Genomic DNA, 23,195 nt, shown 5'->3' on the forward strand with positions numbered 1-23,195 from the left:
CTCATGCCCTGTCCATCAGATCTCTCTGGCTGCCTCCATGCAATTGCTGCTGCCTTTGGTTTTCCTGGGCAGCCCTACTACTCTCATTCCAAGGTGATAAAGTTGTGAGCTCATTTGAGTGCTTGATAGAAATGAATGCCTACATTTTGATTAAACCATTCAGCTCATGGACTGATGCAACCTGCCAGCTGGCTTTTTAAAAAAAAAAATACTTATTTTAGCAGCATTAGCAGATTGTCAAGGTTGAATAAATCTGCATGTCTGAGTCAAATGAATTTTCTGGGTTCACCACACACACATTCCTGTATGCCTGCCAGGGGATGGGACCTTCAACAATTGGTTCTAATACTATCATGCAAATATGGCAGTCTTGACTACTCATTATTGACTTATAAATGTGTTCCCCAGTCCCTTTGGGGTTGAGGGAGTGCTGCTTGTCACAGAACAGTAGAATTGCGAGCCCTCCAGGATTGTCCTGGAGTCTCCAGGAATTAAAGATTAAACTTTTAATTAAAGATTGTCATGTGATGAAACCTTCCCAACTAGGTCCAACCAAAATTGGCAACCCTATGGGACAGTTGTGTCTGTGCTCGCTTAGGGGATAAAATAATTCTGAATGATGATTACATGTTGTATGGAATATATCAGGGTAGCTAAGAGAAGAATTGAAACTTACTTTAGGGGAAAACTCCGTATTGTTGTCATTGTTAAGTGTAGACAAAAATGTTGCTCATTATTACTCTTCTGGTTAGTGTAGCTGACTTTTTTTTTAATAGAAATAGTTAATACCAGTAAATGTCCTTATGTGGATACAGTTTTACCAGTATAAGATGTCTTATACCAACAGAATTATTCCCCTTCCCAAAGAGGAATAGCTGTGCTGGTATAAATCACCTTTACACCAATGCAACTGTGTCTACACTAGGGGATGTGCTGCTTTAACCATCTACGTATAGCTAAAGCAGTGTGACTTTCTAGGGTAGACAAGCCAAGAGGAGGAAGAAGACTTTAGTGTAGCACTGTGAGAACCAAGGACTAATCAAGGGGAGCTGGTCAGACTTTTAAGTTGACCAGCTGGTATCCAGCCCAGGCCCTGAAAGGTTCTGGACCCACATAGTTTGTTGAAAGAAATGTGACTCCGTGAATCTTTATGAACTTCATTAAAATCCATCAACCAAAATAAAAGCAAGGAAACATATAACCTAAAGTTAAGCTAGTATTAATATTAAACTCCAGTTATGAATACAACTATTCACTCAATGTCAAATTAACAAATTAGTCCTGATGTTGGATTAGAATGAAATCTTCAAATTAATACCCTAAATAATCAGTCCTTATAAATTCTAAGATGAAGGTGGCTGTCCATTTGATTATAAATACTAATTAAAGAAGTCTAGTAATGTCAATCAGATATTTAGCTTGAATGGTTAAATAAATGTAATACTGAAACTGAATTACTATCTAAAGCAGGGATAGGCAACCTATGACACGCATGCCAAAGGCGGCACACAAGCTGAATTTCAGTGGCACTCACACTGTCTGGGTCCTGGGCACCGGTCCGGTGGCTCTGCATTTTAATTTAATTTTAAATGAAGCTTCTTAAACATTTTAAAAACCTTATTTACTTTACATACAACAATAATTTAGTTCTATATTATAGACTTCTAGAAAGAGACCTTCTAAAAACGTTAAAATGTATGACTGGCACGCGAGATCTTAATCAGAGTGAATAAATGAAGACTCGGCACCCCCACTTCTGAAAGGTTTCCGACCCCGATCTAAAGTCTGGACCGCAAACTCAGAGCCAATTCTAAAGCTTCCTTGTTAGGTTTCAGTTCTTGTGTGGTGGCTAACCCTTTCCTCCCCTGTCCCAGCAGAGCTCTAATACAGACTGTAATAGAATACTCTTGTTAAGAAGTTTGACAACTCCTCTTGACTAGAAATTACAGCATGCAATCTCAAGCTTCTCCAGACATTTAAATGTAGAATGCACTCTGAATAATTTTATGAGACAATACTTGGGTCTGTTTAAACCTGGGGAGCATGGACACGGCCACACTTTCACCCTAACAATAAAAAGGGTGAGATGGCGTCCAGTGAATAAAAATAGAACATTTGAGATAATAGTGGAGTTGCAAACTCTGCAGCACTTGCAGTCATCTGCTCTCATAGTGTCGGGGCTGAATCTGCAGTCAAGTAGCCAGATGATGATATTCCACTGATGCAGCGCTATGTGCTAGCGGGCCTACTTTGAATACAGGGAAAGATCAGAGGCCAGAGTGGACTATTTGTTAATGATGTGACTGTCTCTCCAAGGTGATCAGTCTTGGAGATTCTGGAAGGTCAGTCTTCCCTCAGGTGGCTTGTGGACCCAAACATCGAGGATTCTCGGCCTTCCCCTTGATTTTTTAAGTTTGCAATCTTGACTTTCTCAGCCTTGATGCGCTGCCTTCCAGGATCTTTGGACAAATCAGAGATGAGACCTGTCTTGGAGACTTGCAGCCTCATCCAATCAGATAAAAATTAATTCGTCCTTAATTAGTGTCGCTGTGGAAAAATCCTGCTTAAATTGGCAATTCAAAAAATATTCACTGTTTTGCCTACCATAGAGCCCATAAGTCTGTAACCATCCTTCTCCCCTCAAAAAATCTGCATAAATCATGTTTGAGGAAGCTGACATTGTTTTACAGGGTGAAAAGGCTGAGGAGAACTTCATGTCACCAGTTTACAGAGAGTTCAGTATAAAAATAACTAGTTGGAAAACCCCCAGTAACAAAACCAGTCACTTGATGTTCATTTGTCAACAAAATTTAAAAAAATCTAACTTATTAGTTTCATCGTATCCCATTCCTTATTATTCTTGGAAACAAGTCAACTGAGTAACCTTTCTATTTTGGAACTGAGCTATTAGTCAAACAGCTTCCCTGATGAAAAACGCTATCTAAGAGCTAAGTGGTATTATTTATTATTTCATTAGTACCTTTGGAAAGCTACTTTAAAGCTTTACTCATGAGAGAACCTATTTGCAATGTAAAACTTTATAAGGTTTGTATGTTCATATCAGCTATTCTCCTCAGAATGGAGATAACTCAGCAAACCTGTTGTAGCTTCTAATGTTAAGAAAGATACCAGCTGGTGTACTACTGCTGTTCAGTCGAACACACGTTTTTATTAGTAATACGCAAAACATGGAGAACTTCACACTGTGTCACACCTGGTACAGACTATGCAAGTGGGTAATTGTGCATCCTTTTTTCTTCTGGATCTTTCTTTCTAAGGCCTGATCTAAAGCTTTACTGCCAGTATAAACTGCATCTCTACTATGAGGGTTTGATGGTACAGTGATCCTGGTTAAAAGGTTTAACCAAGGCCTAAGAATAATATATGTGCTGTGCTGAACTGGACCAATCGTCCGTCATGCCTGGCATCCTGCCTCTGTTTTGCTCAGTATCTGTCATTTCAGAGGGAGGCTGAAAACCAAAATCAACCACCTGTGATCCAGGCAACTCGTTGTGTATGAGGGCAGAAAGCCCTTTCATGAAGTCTACTGCAATTAGCTGACCTGCTGAAACATGAGATTTGATTACCTCTGCCTTAGCATCTTCTTCCCAGGCGACGGGCAGTGAGGAAAATCTTTCTGTCCTCAGTTCTCAGAAGAACTCCTTCATTGCTGGAGGATGCCTGGAATGGAGAGTGTCTGAACTGGATCCATGTGTTCTAAGTGTGACACAGCAGGGCTATATTGCAAACCTTTTTTCTTGTGCATCCCCTTCTTTATCCTCCTAGTCTCCCCACCCTTTGTGTCCTCGCTCTAGTGCTGTGCTTCCACTTCTAATCTCCAGCATTTTGATAACCAACAGGTTGGCGGGACGAAAACGGGAGTTGTGCGCTATGTGGGCGAGACAGATTTTGCCAAAGGAGAATGGTGTGGAGTGGAACTTGATGAACCTCTAGGGAAGAATGATGGGGCAGTCGCTGGTACAAGGTACTGTATACATGCGCTGTGCCCCAACTTGGGGTCTGAAAGGATGCCCGACACGTACCAATATAATGTGAAGTCCAGACATCAGCTGCTTAGGGTGCTCAAAGGAGGCAGAGCTAGAACTTTTGCTATGAATTTAAGCAGGGGACACTTAGACTGTATATTGGAGTGGAGGGGATATTCTGATGGCGATGTCTTTAGACTGGGAAGTAGTTTCCCCAGGGAAGTGGTGGAAGTCCCATCACTGGAGTATTATTAATCTTTTTAAAAGTTTTGAGAGAAAAGTTCGTTTGTTTATTTTAAAAAAGAGATTCGTTGTTGGGTTTTTCCCCACGTCTGGTTTCTGTGATTCTGTGGCTTTATTAAGACCACTCACCGTCAGATGTTTCCTTCACAAATCCTTCAATTTCCCTAGTCTATGTATAAGTCACCCTTTCCGCTTTCTACATAGTAGGGATGGGAGATCGTCTCAACATGTTGGGCATCTCTTCTTTCTGGAGGCGAGGCTTTTAATGAGCCCTGAATGAACAGTTAATTAAGTTATTGCTTCAGGCTTGTAGTGATTCTTAAGCATGACATCTGTTTGCAAACTGAACTTAAAACCCCTGAATCCATTCAGTGCCTTCTACAGCAGTGTAGCTTTTAGCGGGCATCTGTCTGCTGGTGAAGGGCAAAGCTGTGAAAGTCGAAAGATTGGGTAAAGATCAGACAGGCAGTGTGCTCTTCCAAACTATCTCCAACTTCTGGGTCTGCGAAACGGGGCAGGAGAGCTGATACGATTCTTGCTGCAAACTGTGACCCCAAGCCTCAGATTGTGAGTTACCCTGAACTTTGGGGAAGTTTGATTCTGAATACTGGAGCTCATGCTTGACTCGTATGGAAATACAGTCAGAACAGACTCTCCAGAAGATGCTTCGGCAGGTCCATTAATGGGAATAGTGGTAGGAAACGTTCTTGATCCTTTTTAAACCTGATAAAGGTCAGGGTTTGGATCAATGTTTGGGTGGGTTCTCACAGTATCTGAAATGGTTCATTGATCCCTGGTGTTCACTCTAATTTTTCAGGTGTTGTGCAGAGTCCTATAAATCTTAGCACAGCCCTGATCTCTCTATTTACAGCTATAAAGAAGTGACCAAAGGCAGTCTGGCTCTGGTTAGTAAATAAGGTATGTGGGATAGCAACAGTACCATGAAACATTATTGCTACTTCAGGGCTTCCTCGGGAAACCCAGCTATGGCAGAGGCTAGAGTGTAACTTCAAAAATAGCATGGAACTGCCAGTTACTCAGTGGGTCCCAGTTTCTGCAGCGCTGTCCTTCATTGCTGCCAGCCTGGGTGCCTGGTGGTCACAAATCTTTATTTGAAATAGGAATGACTGTGTATTGTCTCATACCAGCATGAAGGCATCACAATAAGTCAGCAAGTGACTGGAAGCAGAGAGTCCCTGAGGTCCAGTCACACCCCAAGGTGAAGGAGAGAAAGGAAGGGAGGATGCTGTAAGATGAGCTATGGAATGAATCCAGCCAGGTTCCTGCTCTCCATCGCTCAGTAATAAAGTAGCTGCAGGTTTTGTCTTCAGAATGCCTCAAAGTAACTTGTTTTCTGTGTGGATGTAGAAGGTAAGGGAGGGGTGTATTGAGCCTAGGCCCCTGGGATTCTGCTACCTCTGCCACCGCTTACCACTTCTTTGTAAGAGAAACTTGGTTCTGCATCCATCTTCCTGCTCATTGTCAGGTTAGCCTTGCTATGAGCAGGAACTCACCTTTCTGCTTTGAGACAATCATGCTGGGTTCAGGGGTGGTTCAAGTAAATAGGAGGCTCCCAGCAAAGCCAGTCACGAGGTCTCCTGGCTGCAAGACTTTCTCCTCCGTCACTTGCCCCAAATCCTGTGCCACGCTGTCAGGTGTGAGGGCAGTTCAGTCCCACAGTGGGGAACAGCTAACAGGAGTGAAGTAGAGGGCTAATGGGTGGAGATTTCAGTTTAAACAGGAGGGAGGGAGGGAGAAATCTGTACTGTGCCATAATATAGGGGCAGGTCTCATGGGACTCACACGAACCACAGAGCTCTTAAGCAGCACAGCATAGCCCCCCCCATACAGCACGAGCACATCAGCAGCAAACCTCCAGCTAACAGCTGAACCGGCACCCATTGGAGTGGGTCTCCCTCCCTCCTGTGTTCTGACTGCAGGCTTGGCAGCGTTATCTCAACTGACCCTTGTAGCCCGAGCCGACCTTCTGCTTTTCTGTGTCACAGTCCTCGATGGTTGAGCTGTTAAAGCCGTCGAAAGCTGTGAGCTGCTCAGTGAGCCTTCGGAGGAAAGCTGTCTCACTAAAACACCCACCTTTCGTTTTGCTGCTGCACCACAAAGGATCCCTTGCACCGGCGCTCGGCACCTGCCACGCTCCCTGTCCCCAACGCTGACCTGCCGTGGTGTCGTTTTTAATGCACCCCCACGCTTTGGCTTTGCTAACTGTTGCCATCTAGTGACAGAGACTTTCATCCTGATTTGTTTTTCAGGCCATTGCTGGCTGAATTTCTGTTGGTCTTTGGGTGACATGTTAGCATGGCTGACGCTGATCATACATGTGACAGCACCATCCTGTTTTCTGGTGGTTTCTGGGCTAGGGTGACCAGATGTCCTGATTTTATAGGGACAGTCCGGATTTTTGGGTCTTTTTCTTATATAGGCTCCTATTACCCCCCCACTCCCTGTCCTGATTTTTCACACTTGCTGTCTGCTCACCCTATTCTGGGCTCGCTCTGGGTCTGTGTATGTCACGAGTGGTCTCCAAAGAAGGCCATTGTCCCTGGGGAGCTGGAGACAGTAGACTGGCAGAGGGTGGAGATGAAGGGGTGGTGCTGCCCTCTTGTGAAATCTGCCAGTGCTGGAAGAGCAAAACCTGAGAGAGGGGCACTCTGAGGAGATGGGAAAAGCCAGTGGAAATGCCTGGGGACGCTGTAGGTGTGCGCAAAGGGTGCTTGGAGCCTGGCTCTGGTTGCCTCCCCTGAGAGACAAGCCATGGTGGCAGCTGTGACATTCCGAATGGAGTAATTCTGGCACCGCTCCAAGTGCTGCAGGCTCAGAGATGAAATTCCAGGGCTGTGCCAGGGTGGTCCTGGCTAGCTGGGGGGAAGGGCAGGGCTGGTGCACCCAGGAGAGCACAGACTTTAAAGTTGTCGTCCCCTGGCGAAGGGCAGTGTCGGTCCCACCTGCTACCCTGCACTGGGGACGAGTGCCCACACTGACTGTCCTTGTAGCTGCGCCGGGCTGCTGGGCACATACCCAGTATTCACAAAGCAATTCCCAGACGGAAGCTGCTGCACAAGGGCCCAGCATGTAGCGTGCAACACCATGGAAGGGCAGAGTATTGCTACACTGTGCATGCCTCTCTTCTGTCTTGCACCAGTCTTCGCACTGGTGTAACCCCATTGGCCTGATGGGAACTGCTTGCGATTTGTATTGGTATATCTGAGAGAAGAATCTGGCCCATTATCTTCCCACCTGGGAAACAAACTGACAGTCCATTAATTCACCAGCGTTTGTATTTGTCTTTACCTGCTTCTCTTTTCCACCCTCGCTGTTCTGTGACCCTCAGTTATCTTTACTCACACTCTTATTTCCATTAGCAATCTTCATAGTCTCCATTTTCTCCCATTTTTCCTGGGACTGAGAGCCTACTACTGCTGCCAGTGAAGGGAGTTACTCCTTAGGCTCCAGTGGCAGAGGTCTCTACTTTGGATGCCGAAGGCCCTAGGTTCAAGTCACTTCATCTTTCTAAGCCTCTGTTTCCCCATCTATAAAAGGAGGATTATGTTACTACCTCCTTGGGAAGTTCTCTGATATCTACTGGGGGAAAGTATTATGTAAGAGCTGGGTATTATTTTTACTAATGACCGGTGGAGAAAGACAGTGTTCAGCTATAACCCCTTACAAGTGAGACATCCTTCAATAGTGACTTGCAGTCACTACCAATCTGGACCAAAACCAAGCTAGCAGACTAGTGATGGTGGGCTGGATAGTCTATTACCGGCCCTCCCAGGCAAAGCTTATTGTAACATCGTGACGCTGAGCAGGGCTTTGGCTGGTTTGCAAAAGCCACATTGCTTTTCCTCCTTGGTTCCCCAGTCTGCAATGAGGTCAGCCCCAAGCAGTGATCTTCTCCAAGGCCCAGGGCCTGCATGGCAGCCAGCAGAAGGGACGAGCGGTGGGTTGTTTTTTAAGTTGTTTTGAAAAGATTGGGCTTGAACAGATGCTTGCAAAAGAATCATTTTCTCCTCTGGATGGAGAACAGGCTGTTCTGCAGCCTCCCATATACATGGAATCAGGCTGTGACAGACACGCATGCTTCTGCCAACGTTTACAAGCCAGTTCACAAACAGAAGGCGATTTTGGAACAGCTGTTTACATCTGGAGAAAGCCGACAACGTGTGCCAGTAAAGCTAATACTTGGTTAATATCAGTATCCATATTGGTCTTGTGTATTAATTGTTAATCATTATTAATTAGTCACTATTTTATGTACAGGTGGGGTAGGTTTTACTCCATTGTTTCCTGCCCGGGGTTCATTTTCAGCATTAGGAGACATCTCCCAAACCAGACTATATCGTCTCCCTTGGCTACTATGCTGACACCAGAGGATGTGACACGCAGAGGATGTCTGGTTTCAATTGCTGAACTGCAGCAGGCCAATGACAGCTTAACCATGGCCTGAGCAGTGTGGGTTTCTGGCATCCATGTGCAGAATGGGGCCCCCAAGTGAGGCGTGCCTTAATCTTTCACCAGCAGCAGGATCAGCCCATGGTCCTGCTTCCAGTGTTGAAGTAACTGCAGAAATGAGATCGCACCTGAATGTGCCGATCCCTTGTCTCCATTGTGGCTCTTGTTTTGGTATTTTTCTTCTTCATTTATCTGCGACAAAATCATCTTGTCTTCTTGTTTCCTTTATCTTCTTGTTCTGTCTTCCTTGCCTTCAGTCACCCCACCTGCGGAGGCAGTGATGAGACAGACACAGCCCATTCTGCACGGAGTTTTTTGATCCTGGTGTTTTGATTGGGAAGTGTACTAGGGCGGTTGCTTCCTGAGCCATCTCCTCTCGCTAGACTTCCTAGGCAGCAGCCTCCCTCCTGTTCTCCCTCTTCAGGTCCCTCTTGCAGCGTCCCCCCAGCCTTTCTTGTCAATCCTGCCATCCTCCACTCGGGGCTGGTTTAGTGCCCGCAAACAGTCCAATCAGTCAAGCCCGTCCTGGAACTCCAAAGGTTGCTGCTTAGCTTCCTCCCACTAGATGTACCTCTGCAATGCTGCCTCACTCGAACCCAGGCCAAAGAGCACCTGGAGGGATGCACATGCTCTCCCGGTGTTTATACATGTGGAATCCTGGCACTGTCCTGACAGACAGAGCTAAAAGTGCAGGAAGCTTTGGATTGTTTTGTGGAGTCATCTCAGTGGACGGAGTTGGGTTGGAAGCAGGGGGCAAGGGAAATTATTTTGTAGGCCCAGCCCAATATTCTCCCATTTGCTGTGAACTGAAAGCAAGTACAGGTCTGTCGCATCTTACGCACATTTAACATGTGCGATTTCAGCTTTACACGGTTGGCAAAAACAAAAAAAAGAAAAATAACAATTTAATTACTAAAAGCAGCAAAGAATCCTGTGGCACCTTATAGACTAACAGACGTTTTGGAGCATGAGCTTTCGTGGGTGAATACCCACTTCGTCAGATGCATGTAGTGGAAATTTCCAGGGGCAGGTACATATATGCAAGCAAGCTAGAGATAACAAGGTTAGTTCAATCAGGGAGGATGAGGTCCTATTCTAGCAGTTGAGGTGTGAAAACCAAGGGAGGAGAAACTGGTTTTGTAGTTAGCAAACCATTCACAGTCTTTGTTTAATCTTTGTTTAATTTAATTACTGTTTCTGTAGTGCTAGTGTAGGCAATTCTGCCCGCCATTCAACTCAATGTAATTTTGACTATACGCGGTTTTCACGTTACGTGCTAACTGCAGAACAGAACCCCTGTGTAAGATGAGACAGACCTGTAGTTTTCTGTTCTGGGTTTGATTCAGTTCTGAATAGGCAGTCGTGAGGCATCTGGAGCAGGGGAAAGGAGAGCCAATGCCTTTCCCCCGAGGACAGACATAGACATCTGGGATCCTGCACAGGTCTCTCTGCTCCTGGAGGAAGGTCACCTCTATCTCGTTCTTAAAAAAAGTCCTATCTTCTCTCATCATCTTCTCCTTCCGCCTCCCCATATGGCAAATCTCTGTCATCACCTAACAGTGCTGAACTGGAGTGATGTGCCAGGCGGAAAAGAGAGCTGTGGATGATGTCACTTAAATCAGCCCACATTAACCAAATCCACATCACTCATCTTTCCTTTCCTCTCTTTTTTTTTTTTAAAGGGTACATTGTCTGGTTAAACAGACTAGCAAAACCAAAATGTCTTTCCCCTTGTGACTAATAAAACCCTACATTGCTCAAGGAGGATGATAAAATTCAAAAGCCTCTTCTCATTTGCACTAAAGCTCCTTTCCATGCTCTGGAAGTGCCAAGGGGCTTTAGTGTAGGGTGTGAATTTAATTTACTTCCACCTTACAGCTCCGTTGCACTGTCAAGTTTGGTATAAAGGGGCCTCAGTAGAAATGAGAATTTGGCCCCCTCCTGTGGTTTGATGCTTGTTGTTTGTTTTTGGGTTTTTTTTCTCACTCATTGAGTGTGCACAGTGAAATCTGACTGGTCAATGTCACTTTCATAGATTTCAAAGCCAGAAGGGTCCCACTATGATCGGCTAGTCTCACCTCCTTCATAACACAGGCCAGAGACCGTCCCCATAATTATTCCTGTTTGAACTAGAATCATTACTGCTTAACTTCAAGCTGTGTCAGGGTCACAAACACTCGAGGATGAATGTTTAAAACCAAAAACACAACAACTCTCCACCCTATTTTCACTGACCTTAAAAATATGTTATATATAATATGTAGGTCGCTGCAAATGGGGTTTATGTTTTGCTTTTGGATATATTCGCTCCTGTGAAAGCATTTATTTTAAGCAAACCTATATTTTGGGCCTATCCTTCCAGAGAGTGGGCCCTTAACTGCCTCCCCAAAAACACCGGAAAAGGGGAACGCTCTAACCTGTGCTACCATGGAACCACATTAGGCCACAGCGTTGACGAGGAGACTGTTAAATCCCCTGTAATTCCCGATTCATAGTCTCTGCACTATGATCATCTAATCTGACCTCCTGTATACACAGGCTGTAGAACATTTCCCAGACGTTGGGATCGTTGGTTGGACTCCCAGCTCTGTCTGGGTGTTGCCCAGTGTGGAGGTGGTATAAGTGGGGACAATACCCTTTCTGACATTCTCTCTTTTTCCTGCTCCAGGTATTTTCAGTGCCCCCCCAAATTTGGCCTCTTCGCTCCCATTCACAAGGTGATCCGGATTGGGTTCCCGTCCACCAGCCCTGCTAAAGCAAAGAAGAGCAAACGGATGGCCATGGGAGTGTCAGCCTTAACTCACAGCCCCAGTAGCTCATCCATCAGCTCTGTCAGCTCTGTGGCCTCCTCTGTCGGTGGCAGACCCAGCCGGAGCGGATTGGTGAGAGAACCTTTTCATGCACTGTGCAGTTTGGACCTAGATCTCTCCTGCTCTGACTCTGCAAAGTGGTAGGGCTCATATTGAACATATTAGCAGATGCATTGGTGCAGCTACTACTGCACAGTCAGCCGAGAAATGGGAAGTTCAGGGGAGACGGTGACTAATCTTAGCTTCCCCGCCCCCCCTGGATGGAGCTATAACAGACTCCCTGAGCATTTGTGATCATAAAAGATCCCATGACCCTATTTGCAGAGGGAGGGGCACTGATTGTGATGTCATGTCCATGGATCATTATATTCTGCCTTCTTAAAATGCCATCTAGATTGCAATATTTTTCATTTCTGGTCCTAAATGGTTGCATAGCATTGCCTTGTAGTATTGAACAGCTGCTTCCTTCCAACTTCAGAGGTGGCCACATTTTGTTATTGTGGGAAAGAATTGCTATGAATCGTGCACATAATGCTTTGGGGTTCCCTGGAGAAGACAGGCACCATGGGAATGCAAAATATTATTATTAAAAGCTCTAGCTATACAATATACAGGGCGATCAATGTTGACCACTATCATCTGGGCTGAAGTAGAGAAGGACAAACAAGTATCCACCATGGGGAGTGGATCCAACTTTCCCATACTTGCCGTCCAGCGGAGAACAGCCCTGGCAGCTGAGCTCATTTCGTTTGAGAGTTTCTTCAGCGGCTGTCATAAATAAAACATATTTGGGAAGAGAGAGCAGTTGTTCTTTAAAAGTTCAAATTGTGATCTTCACAGTACTCATCACACTCTCATAGCCCTTCTCATGGAGAACTCCCTTCCCATCACTGCCCAGAAGAGCTATCCAGTCTGAGGGAGATGGTCTGCAATCTCATTCTGACTAGGAACCTCACCCCCACCCCTTCCAACTAGGCCATGAACTCCCAGCTCCAGAGAGCGCAGCGTCTGGGGGCTACTGGATCAGTGGATTGAGCTGCACCTTAGCTCCAAAGGGGCAGCGTGTGTGTACAATCGCTCTGTCTTTCTGGTGAACGCTGCTTGCATGGGGGGGAGAGCACAGTGACAGACCCTTCACATCTTAACTCTTCTTTCTAGCTGACGGAAACCTCCTCTCGCTATGCTCGGAAGATCTCTGGCACGACCGCCCTGCAGGAGGCACTGAAGGAAAAGCAGCAGCACATTGAGCAGCTGCTGGCAGAGCGAGATCTGGAGAGAGCAGAGGTGGCCAAGGCCACCAGCCACATCTGTGAGGTGGAGAAGGAAATTGCCATCCTGAAGGCCCAGCATGAGCAGGTAAAGCATGTGGCAAAGGCAGGGCCAAAACCCCTTGCACTATCTCAGACCTTCCCTGCTTCAGGCTCCACCCTTAGCTTTAAGCTCATCTGCTGGCTGTTGTTCAGGCCAATTACATATTTGCAGCTCAGCCCACGAAATTGAAGCTCCTACGACTTGCCATTAGACAGAATCTGGATTTGGTGCCAGTGGAAGACATTGATGTAATAGTCTTTCATGCTGATATAATTGTGTCCATTCCAGAAGGTTTCACTGCGTTACCTACATTGGTGTCTAGATTCTTGGTCCCAGCTCTGGCCACTTTGTGTTGCCTTCGCGCACAAAGCAGCCAGACAGCTGCCTAAGTGGTGCAACCAGGGGTTCTCCCATCACTGATTCTTGCTGCCTGCTCTGCTGTCTCCACATTCAGGGTGGGAAGCATGGAGAAACAGAACACATAGTATTCCTATAAGCGTCTCTCTAATCAATAATGCCTGATCAATAGAGGTGAAGACTGGAGTGGCAGGAGCCCATCTGCTGGTGAAAGGGGAATTCGTTCTCCTTGGGCTATTCGCTCCATGGTCTCGCTGCTGACGCTGCCAATTAGGGATTGTATTCCAGTGATTCTTGCAGTACCATCAGGTACTTAACTTAATGAACAGGCCCCAGCTGTGAGTAATATTTGGTCACTAATAGCACTGGGTGAAGAGTTAGGAAACTTGTGCAAGGACAATTGCACAAAAGTTAAACATGTTCACTCCCCTTTTTCACAAGCATTTGTGCATATGGTGTTTTGTTCACCTTAAACTGTATGTGCTGGAAGTGCATAAACTCTTATTCCCAGGTGGACAGGAATGTTTACTCTAGTATGGGCACTGGCTATTCTGATTTACAAAACTTCCATTGTCCACTCAGGAAGCAGAAGCAATACCATGTGCCATAGCTGTCCAACCATGTGCCAGTCAGGCAACCCAGAGAGCTTGAAAACTGTTTGCATCAAGCATTCATCAAACAATTGCCAGTAACAAATTGAGTCATAAAAATCAGTCTCTTCATAGCTAGCTAAGGAGCAGAAAAGAGAGCTAAAACTGTCAGATAAATCATAGAATCATAGAATATCAGGGTTGGAAGGGACCTCAGGAGGTCATCTAGTCCAACCCCCTGCTCAAAGCAGGACCAATTCCCAACTAAATCATCCCAGCCAGGGCTTTGTCAAGCCTGACCTTAAAAACCTCTAAGGAAGGAGATTCCACCACCTCCCTAGGTAACCCATTCCAGTGCTTCACCACTCTCCTAGTGAAATAGTTTTTCCTAATATCCAACCTAAACCTCCCCCACTGCAACTTGAGACCATTACTCCTTGTTCTGTCATCAGGTACCACTGAGAAATTGTTGGCTCAGCTCTCGTTACTGCCAACCTGGGGTCTGTTTAATTTGGTGGCCTAGGGACAGATTTTCAGAAGAGCTCTGGGCCGGGTATCACATGCTCCAAATGGCTAGCTGGAGTCAGGTTTTCTAAAGGGCACAGTACCCAGCAGACTCCTATGTGCTGAGCTTGCTGGAAAATCTGGTCCCTAGAGATGAAAGCCTCCATACAGATCATTTACTAACCCCTGAGCTATCTAGTTCAGTCCCCTGTTAAGTTTTTAACAACTGTATATTGCAAATGTAACTGGCTGGCGGTGGGGTGGGATTTCCTTCTGTTACAGTATGTCACAGAGGCGGAGGCGAATCTCCAGCGAGCACGGGCCCTGGTAGATGGGGTGCAGAAGGAAAAGTTGGAGCTGCTGAACCAACTGGAAGAGGAGAAAAGGTAATGTGGTAAAGGGGGACTGGGGCGGGAATAGGAAATGTGTAAAAATAGCAGAGGTGATGTAGCAACATGGTAAGTTGGACTGAGTAGGGAGACAGGCCATGGTATTTCATTGGTGCATTTTACTTGCCTTAGATGATGATGCCTAGCTCTTACATCGTGCTTTTCAGAACGTATCCTGGACTCCGGGAGCTGCTTGGCTCCCTGATTTCAATGCATGTAAAATGCGCTGGGCTTTACCTGGCATTGGCGTTGTTGTTTGTGTGGGCAGTGAGTCGGTGGTGTGGAGACTTGGGAAATGGATGAACAATGTGAGCAAAGTAGATAGCAATGGAAATCAGTCGTGCCCAGCTGTCTGTAGTTAACATATCAAACCATTCAGGCCTTCTGTCCAAAGAGGATTATCCAGTAAGGTGGCTGAAGTGCTAAGGTTAATCACAATAGAAAGGTAGTGTTTGGTAGGCTGGAGTTCCTAGCTCCTTTGCCTAGCAATGTTTAGAGGAGGCTTGAAATAGGATCATTACTTGTATCCCGTGTTGCATCCAAAACACCTGTGCTATTTCTCTTCCTGTGTTACGTGTACTCAACTACTGCTTTGAATTTAGAGAAATCTGAAGGGGAAAGTAATTTACGAACATTGGCCTGGAAGGGCCCTGCTGGGTCATTGAGTCCTGTCATGCAATCCCATTCATAAATGTATCAAGCTCCATTTTTAAGCAGATTGGGTTGTTTCTGCACTACTCCTGTTGGGAGGCTGTTCCCCAACCTCACTCCTGTGTTGGGTACAAACCTCCTAATTCCCAGCCTCCATTATTCCTGGCCAGTCTCTTTCCTGGCCAGATAAAGATATGGGATACTTCGCACTCAGGAGAATGATCGTTCTGGTTCTCGTCCAGAAAGACTAGTGTGATTAGAACCACTTTGTTGCTGTTTAATATAGGTGGTACTTAGGACAAAACATGCTATCAGCCGCCTCTCACAGCCATCAGCTCTGAAGTGCCGACATTCCCAAGATTACGTTATTCAATATTCAGCAGGACACCAGCACTTCAAGGAACACGTGCTGGGTTCACTGGCTGGACTCAGGGTGCATGGAAAGCAGCAGCAAATGAATTATTAATAACACTACACAAAAGGGTGTCGCTCTCCCACCAGCCGGTGAAGTTAGTCAGAGTGCTGCTGCTGCCCGAGCCCTTTCGCTGGCAGAGGATGGGCGTCAGAGGTATTAAGCTGAAGGAAAAAAGCATTTGAGGAGACATTTGGTCCACGAGGTATCTTTGGTGGAAGAGGGACCAATTGAGGGTGCGCTGTCTGAGACCCAGTAAACCTAACAGAACAGTGCACCCCAGCGTAATGAGACTATCCAGTTGAGTGCTGGGTGGACCATGTCTTATTTTCAGTAGGTCAATATTGGGAACGGGGGTGTCGTCTTCTAGATGGCTGGTGATGAGGCTGTCAGTGGTACTGCACCGAGATGATATGCTAAGAAGTGCACAGACAGGTTCTCTTGCAGAGTTAGGTGGAAACGGCAAATCTTCTGGTGCTGCAGGGTCCTGTCAGTGTCTGAGAATTAGCAGCATGTGACTTCTAGTTCCTTAAGCTTCGCAAGAGACAAGGGGTAAGACTCTGCCAATATTTCTAATAGCCACTCGATACTGCAGAGCTTTGAGAGCCGACTACTGCGGGAATGGGAGGGGCGACCTGAGCCGGCTGTCACCTTGGAAGCACAGAGGGATACAGCAGGATGCTGTATTATGTTGCCAGCATCTTTGTCTTCTCCAGTGTGTTTTTGGAGACAAACCATTACAAGATGAAGCCTTTGGGGGCAGTGAGGCTGGATTATCCTCACAGACAGAGAACAGCCGAAAGGAGAATGAATCACAAATCACTTCTGGATTGTGCCCTGACAATCACCATAGTCATTTATGGCACTGAGTATGCTCCAACTAATGCGTTAAGGTGGTGGGATTGAGGCATTTTAAACAAATCGGGCAGTCAGCAAAGCCTTCCTCTCAAATATCAGGGTTAACGTATTTTTTGCAAAAAAACAACAAGGAGTCCGGTGGCATCTTAAAGACTAACAGATTTATTTGGGCATAAGCTTTCTGAAGAAGTGAGCGTGGTTTTTGTTTTTTTTTTACCCAAGAAAGCTTATGCCCAAATAAATCTGTTAGTCTTTAAAGTGCCACCAGATTCCTTGTTGTTTTTGTGGATACAGACTAACACGGCTGCCCCCTGAGACTTGACATATTTTTTGCATTCTTCTTATTCTGTCATCAGAAGGGAAAGAGAAACACTCCCAGCCTGGGGTTCATCCCAGTGCTATAACTCTAGTTATGGGATCCCACCTTCTGCAAAGACATTTCCTGCCCCACCCTGCTTTGCAAGGTGATAATCTTAAAGGCATCTGTGGGAAGGGAGGGGAAGGCTGGCTTGGATTTAAACCTTTGTTTACCAAGCATCAGGTACTGTCCCTGTCGCTGTGCCCTGTCACATGTGCCTTCCCCCAAATCAGATCCTTCAGACAGCAACTTCTGTGTACATGTGCTAGCATATGAGACTTGTGTTGCTGAGAAAGCAGGTCTGCTCTAGCTGGCCAAGTGATCCAAGGGCTCCATTTACAAAAAGCCTTCTGCTGATGGTGGGAGTATAAAGATGTTTCCCTGGGCTGTGTGTTTGGTAGTTAAAAGGAATATAGTGACTCACTCTGCCTTTTTATTTGAAAGATGCCCTGTCTGAAGATGTTCCTTCATGCACAGGACTCCCACTCTGTCCCAGCTCCCTTTCCATGCTACAAGAAGCAGGAGATTGTTTAACCCGAGACAGCTGAGTTCTTGCCTAAGCAGCAACAGATGCCTCTTCTAATTAGAAGAGGTTTAGACAAAGAAGCTTGTTTTTAAAGTTTGATATATACAGACAGAGCTATTTTTATCCAGGACGGAGAATCACCGAGTCCTTACATCTGGTTCCCATGGCAACATCCACTGCACAAGTTTGTATTAAAAAAATTTGATAAAAGAAAAAAGAAGGTTGAATTTACCAAGAAGATTGAATTGCAATTGTATCATTAGTGGGTTTTATTTGAGTAGTGGAGGGGTGTGTGTGTGTTTGTGTGTGATATATATATATATATATGCCTGTACAGCATTAGTCTCTTGTGAAGATTTTTTTTGTCTGCCAGCCTGGTTCATCATTCCCACAACATGGGGATGTGAAATACTGCCCATAGTCACCCTTGAAGGGAAAAGCTCTGATTATCTGTGAATATCCAGCCCTTGGCACTGTGGTTTCCCAGTGCATTCCTGCGAAGTGAATAGCTGGCAGAGAAACCTTGCTCAGTCCTATGGTGCCAGTGGATTAAAGTCAAAGTCAACTCCTCCAGTATCCATATGGAGCCGTACAGCAGCCATGCTCACTGGAGGAGTATGGTAGGGCACATTGCAGAAAGAGGAGTATCTGCTTTGCATAAGTTATGCTAATTAACTGCCTTCCACGAGGAGCGCTTAGATTCTGCTGAGTTGTTTGCGTGTATGATTTATCCATATCCCACTCCTCTTACGCTTTTGTTTTGCAGGGGCCTTTTGTGGCAGCTACTTAGTGATAAGGTTTTAATCCTGGCATTACTGATTTTGGCTTTTCTCCCCCCACCCTCACAGGAAAGTGGAGGACTTGCAGTTTCGAGTGGAGGAAGAATCCATTACCAAGGGAGATCTGGAGGTAATTTGCAGCACACTCGCTGTAATGTATTGTCTGCAATTGCTTTTGAAACCTTAACAATTTCTGCTGCGTTTTGCCCAGCTCTGTGACCAGGATGTGTTAGTAATTGCTGTGTAAGGCTGATTGATCACTTATTATAGAAAGGCATTGGTAGTGAATATTATAGACTGAATTGTGAAAAATTTCCCACAAGGTGTTAGCGGTCATCGTTATTCCTAGAGATCCATTTAGGATTAACCATGACCAGCTTGCATGGTTTTTAAACCTGACTTTGTCCTAAGTCATATTGAACATCCATGTTAATTAAATTGTGTGTGTGAATGCATTCTAACATAAATTTTCCCACTGTTCAACCACTGTCCGTGGCCTCTCTCTCATTACTATCCACTTCAGTAAGGTATATGATCCATAGCCAGTGGGAGAGCAACTGTATCCCAGCAGTATCTTGGTACAACGCCACGCATTGTGATCTAAGCCTTCATCCTCCAGGACTTTTCGGTGGAGTCCTCCTGTCACAAGCACAGACAGTTGTGGTTTGACAGGTTTGACATTGCAGTGCCTTTTTTGGGAAGGCGTAGGGGTCTTTCTGCACAACGGCACTGCAGCCAGCTTTGCATAAAAGCAATCAGCATTGGGAGATGACTTTCTGTCTCAGATTCCAGTTCAGGCAAGGTTTCCCTTACAGGTGGAGTAAGGAAGAGTGATCTTTCAGAAAGGCAAAGCAGTGTCCAAAATCTCCCCTTCCCCTTTCCCTAGGCTCTAGAATTAGGCTCGTTAAGTCAGCCAGGCATGTCGAGGGAGCTGCTTTAGCAATCAGTAGTTCAGCAGTAAATCGATATGAGGCCAGAAGCTGGCTGAGAAGGCAAATCCTTAAACTAGGAGGCTCCTAGGCTGTGGTGTGTTTTTCTGGACATTAGAGACACAGAATTGCTTTGACCACCCTTAAGAATAAATCTCTGCTTTTTACTGGGAGGAGAATGGGGGGTTGGAAAGGTGGAGGTCAATACTGTGAGGGGAGCTTTGCTAAAGCTTTTCTAGTGCAGTGAGCCGTGCCTACGGAACCCCTCAGTTCCGGGTTTGAACCCAGCCAGGGGATAAATTGCAATGGAACAGGGCTTTTGAAAGGGGTGTTGTTCATTTTCACAAGATGCACAGGACCAAATGCCTCAGTGATATTTGGTTCCTGGATATTATTGCATGATGTACGGCTGGGTTATTCCACAGATGAAGCAATTGCAAGTAAGAAAAATAAAACAGAGCTTGCTGATTGTACAGGATGTGGCATTGATAGTGATCGATCTTTTACACTCACCTTACCCCTGTGCGGAGCTCCCTATCAGTGTCGAGCTTCTCCGTCTTCAATCACCAATCGGAGCAACAGGGTAATTCATTTGCTACGGTTTACTCAGTCTTTGATCTCTTTCCTGAGAATGACCCCTTGGGATAGATCTTCACTTAACTTGGAGTCTTACTCAAGTGTTGCTCCTACCTTCCATCCCATCATTTACACAGCAGACCCTCTCACCCAGGTTTAGTGCTGTTAGCCAGGCTACCTGGCCCAGCTGGGGCGATAGGCTAAAGCCCGAATGAGGTTTTCTCTCAGGCTGGTAACCCCCTCTCTTTGCATTGAGGACGCAAACTAAACCACTCAGGTGCTGTTCATCCACCACTGCCTTCCCACAATTTCACCTGAGGGCATGGCTACACTTGCAGATGTACAGCGCTGTGAGTTAAACCCGCCTGCGGAGAGCGCAGTAGGGAAAGTGCTGCAGTGTGTTCACACTGTCAGCTGCAAGTGCCCTAGTGTGGCCACATTTGCGGCACTTGCAGTGGCATTGGGAGCGGTGCATTATGGGCAGCTATCCCACAGAGCAGCTCTTCCCATTCTGGCGCTGTGGCTGGTGGAAAGGGGGTAGAGGGTGCAGGGCATTCTGAGTCCTGTCCCAACACCCCGTGATGCATCATTTCGCATCCCAGCAATCTCTGTTCTTCCCTCCACATTTGGTGCCATCTTTCAACATTTTTGTACTGCATGCTCTGTCTTCTCTTTTGGTCTTTGGGAATGGAGCCCGAAGTGCTGAGGAGTATGCTAGTCAGTCTCGCCAGCACGTCACATTACACAGTCGAGTTACTCCTTAAGCTACAAACTTACAGACAACGATGTCGACTCGCATAACACATATGACACGAGATTGCTTGTGGCATTCATGGACATGCTCACCACCATGGAACACCGCTTTTGGGCTCTGGAAACAAGCACTGAGCGGTGGGATCACATCGTCCTGCAAGTCTGGGATGAAGAGCAGTGGCTGCAGAACTTTTGGATGAGAAAAGCCACTTTTATGGGACTGTGTGCTGAGCTCGCCCCCACCATGCGGCGCAAGGACAAGATTGAGAGCTGCCCTGCCAGTGGAGAAGTGGGTGGCTATTGCAGTCTTGAAGCTGGCAACTCCAGACAGCTACTGATTGGTCGCTAACCAGTTTGGAGTGAGAAAGTCGACCGTTGGAATTGTGTTGATGCAAGTTTGTAGGGCCATTAATCGCATCCTGCTCAGAAGAACCGTGACTCTGGGTAACGTGCATGACATTGTGGCTGGCTTTGCGCAAATGGGTTGCCCCAACTACGGAGGGATAGTAGATGGGTCATACATTCCAATTCTGGCACCGGGCCACCTACCCTCCGAGTACGTTAATCGCAAGGGGCATTTCTCTGTGGTTCTCCAGGTGCTTGTGGATAACCGTGGATTAACACAGGCTGGCCCGGAAAGGTGCATGACACACACTTCTTTTGGAACACTGGCCTGTTCAGGAAGGTGCAAGCTGGGACTTTCTTCCCAGACCAGAAGATCACCGCAGGGGAAGTCAAAATGCTTATTGTGATCCTTGGAGACCCCACTTACTCTTTAATGCCGTGGCTCATGAAACCCTACGCAGGGAGCCTTGACAGCAGCAAGGAACGGTTCAACAACAGGCTGAGTTGGTGCAGAATGACTGTAGAGTGTGCTTTTTGCTGTTTAAAGGGCCGCTGGCACTGTCTGTATGGGAAGCTGGACCCGGCTGATGATAACATCCCCACAGTTATATCTGCGTGCTATATCCTCCATAACATTTGTGAAGGGAAGGGTGAAAGATTCACTCAGGTATGGAACTCGGAGGTTCAACACCTGGAGGCTGAATTTGCACAGCCAGAGAGCAGGGCTATTAGAGGGGCTCAGCGTGGGGCTGCAAGGATTAGGGATGCCCTGAGGGAACAATTTGAGTCTGAAAGCCACCAATAATATTTGATGTCCTGCACGGGAGTGAAGTGCGGTGGTTCCAGTGTTGTTAGGAATCTGTGTTCGCTACGCTGGCTTGCAGTGCCTGTTGCTTTCCTGGACTAAGGTATCTTTTACTTAATGCAATAATAAAGAATGTTTTCAAAGCGAAAAAATCCATTTATTTAAAAGAAAATTCATTTTATTGAAAAGAAACACAACTGCTTGGGAAACAGAAAGGGCAAGGGGTGGGGTGGGGAACGGTTCAATCACAGATTTGCGTATGTCCTGTTGTCATACTCTGCCTCCTGTCTGGAGTGCTGTGCAATGAGCGCTGCTCTTCAGGCTGGCTAAAATGCATGGTGAGGGGGTTGAATGCAGTCAGTAAGGGTCGTAGTTTTTAAGGCTGGGTGGTGAAGCTACAGGTTTTGGAGGAAGCTGGTGGCAATAAGAAACTGGATGTGGGGGAAAGTGGGTTGGAGGTGACATGGGGGCACAAGGGAAAGAGTTTTCGGACAAAGGCTGCAAGCGGGGGCAGGCGCGGAACTGCTCCGCCTGCATGCTATGAGGGCCTGGATCGAGTCTGCTTGGCGCTCCATGATGCTTAGCAGCCACTCCTTGCTTTGGTGCTAGCGAGCCGCATTCTGCTGGTGGACCCTCCTTTCACTCTCCAGCCACTCCTGTGCTTTTTGATTTTCATTAAGTGACTGCTGCGTTACTTCATGCACCATGTCTTCTTTGCTTCTACGTGGCCTCTTCCTAATTCTTTGGTGTCTTTTGGCTGGTGATAACACGGACGGACGGCGGAGATCTCAAAGTTGCATCTGTAAAGGCAAAATGCAACACTTAAAAGAGGCAGCATTGTTCACACCAGACAGAGCAATGATTCGCCTGTATTTAAAGACAAGCACAGTCAACACAATAGCAGAATTTGCCTGTCCCAAAGTGAGCACACACAACCCACAGGAGCCCCAAAATGGTGAGTAAGCACAGGGGCAAGAGGGACTGATTGTTTCACAGCTGTACTGTCCTCTGGGTTTCTGTGCCTTGGGGAGAGCCAACAGCTGCAGGGGGCCCCTATACTCAACACTGTCCCCATGTTTTCCACAGGAGTTCATCCTGGAAGATATCTCGCTGCTGAGGGTGACCTGGGAAGCAAGGGAGGGTCTTCTACTGCAATGCGGCTTCCGCCCTGGCCCATATGCAGCTTGCCTGTGTGCAGCCATGCTCTCCCTGCCCCTCACGGCACAGTGGCGTGAACATGTTAGCCTGAGAGGGACGAGGAGCATAGTAGCTCTCTCAAGGAACCTAAGCAAGCTTATTGCCCACGTTGTAGCTGAGATCTTTGAAGAGATCACTGAGGCCGATTTACTGCAGTGTGAGAGAGCACATCAAGGCCCTATTCTGCATCTAGGCATGCATGCAGCCCTAACCCTCCTCGCCCCAGGAGCCTGCACCAAATAACTTCCTTCCCAAAATAAAATCTGCCTACCGGGCACCTCCTCTGGTGTTTGTCCTTCCCCAGGCACCGGCCTCTGTGACTGGCTACCTTCTTCCTGGCTTGAGA

General features: G+C 46.5%; 1 protein-coding gene across 4 annotated transcripts in view; it reads left to right on the forward strand.

Annotated features, from left to right (window-relative positions):
* The window catches only part of CLIP2 (CAP-Gly domain containing linker protein 2), a 156,791-nt gene that overhangs the window by 105,698 nt on the left and 27,898 nt on the right, over positions 1 to 23,195 (forward strand). For all 4 annotated transcript variants that reach the window (XM_050929439.1, XM_050929438.1, XM_050929437.1 and 1 more), the window contains 5 exons: positions 3,861 to 3,985; positions 11,368 to 11,581; positions 12,668 to 12,865; positions 14,554 to 14,657; positions 18,314 to 18,374. In XM_050929439.1, coding sequence (XP_050785396.1) covers positions 3,861 to 3,985; positions 11,368 to 11,581; positions 12,668 to 12,865; positions 14,554 to 14,657; positions 18,314 to 18,374 — 702 coding nt within the window. The remainder of the gene's footprint in view (positions 1 to 3,860; positions 3,986 to 11,367; positions 11,582 to 12,667; positions 12,866 to 14,553; positions 14,658 to 18,313; positions 18,375 to 23,195) is intronic.

The sequence above is a fragment of the Gopherus flavomarginatus genome, chromosome 19 (assembly GCF_025201925.1).
Source record: "Gopherus flavomarginatus isolate rGopFla2 chromosome 19, rGopFla2.mat.asm, whole genome shotgun sequence".
Taxonomy (NCBI): domain Eukaryota; kingdom Metazoa; phylum Chordata; order Testudines; family Testudinidae; genus Gopherus; species Gopherus flavomarginatus.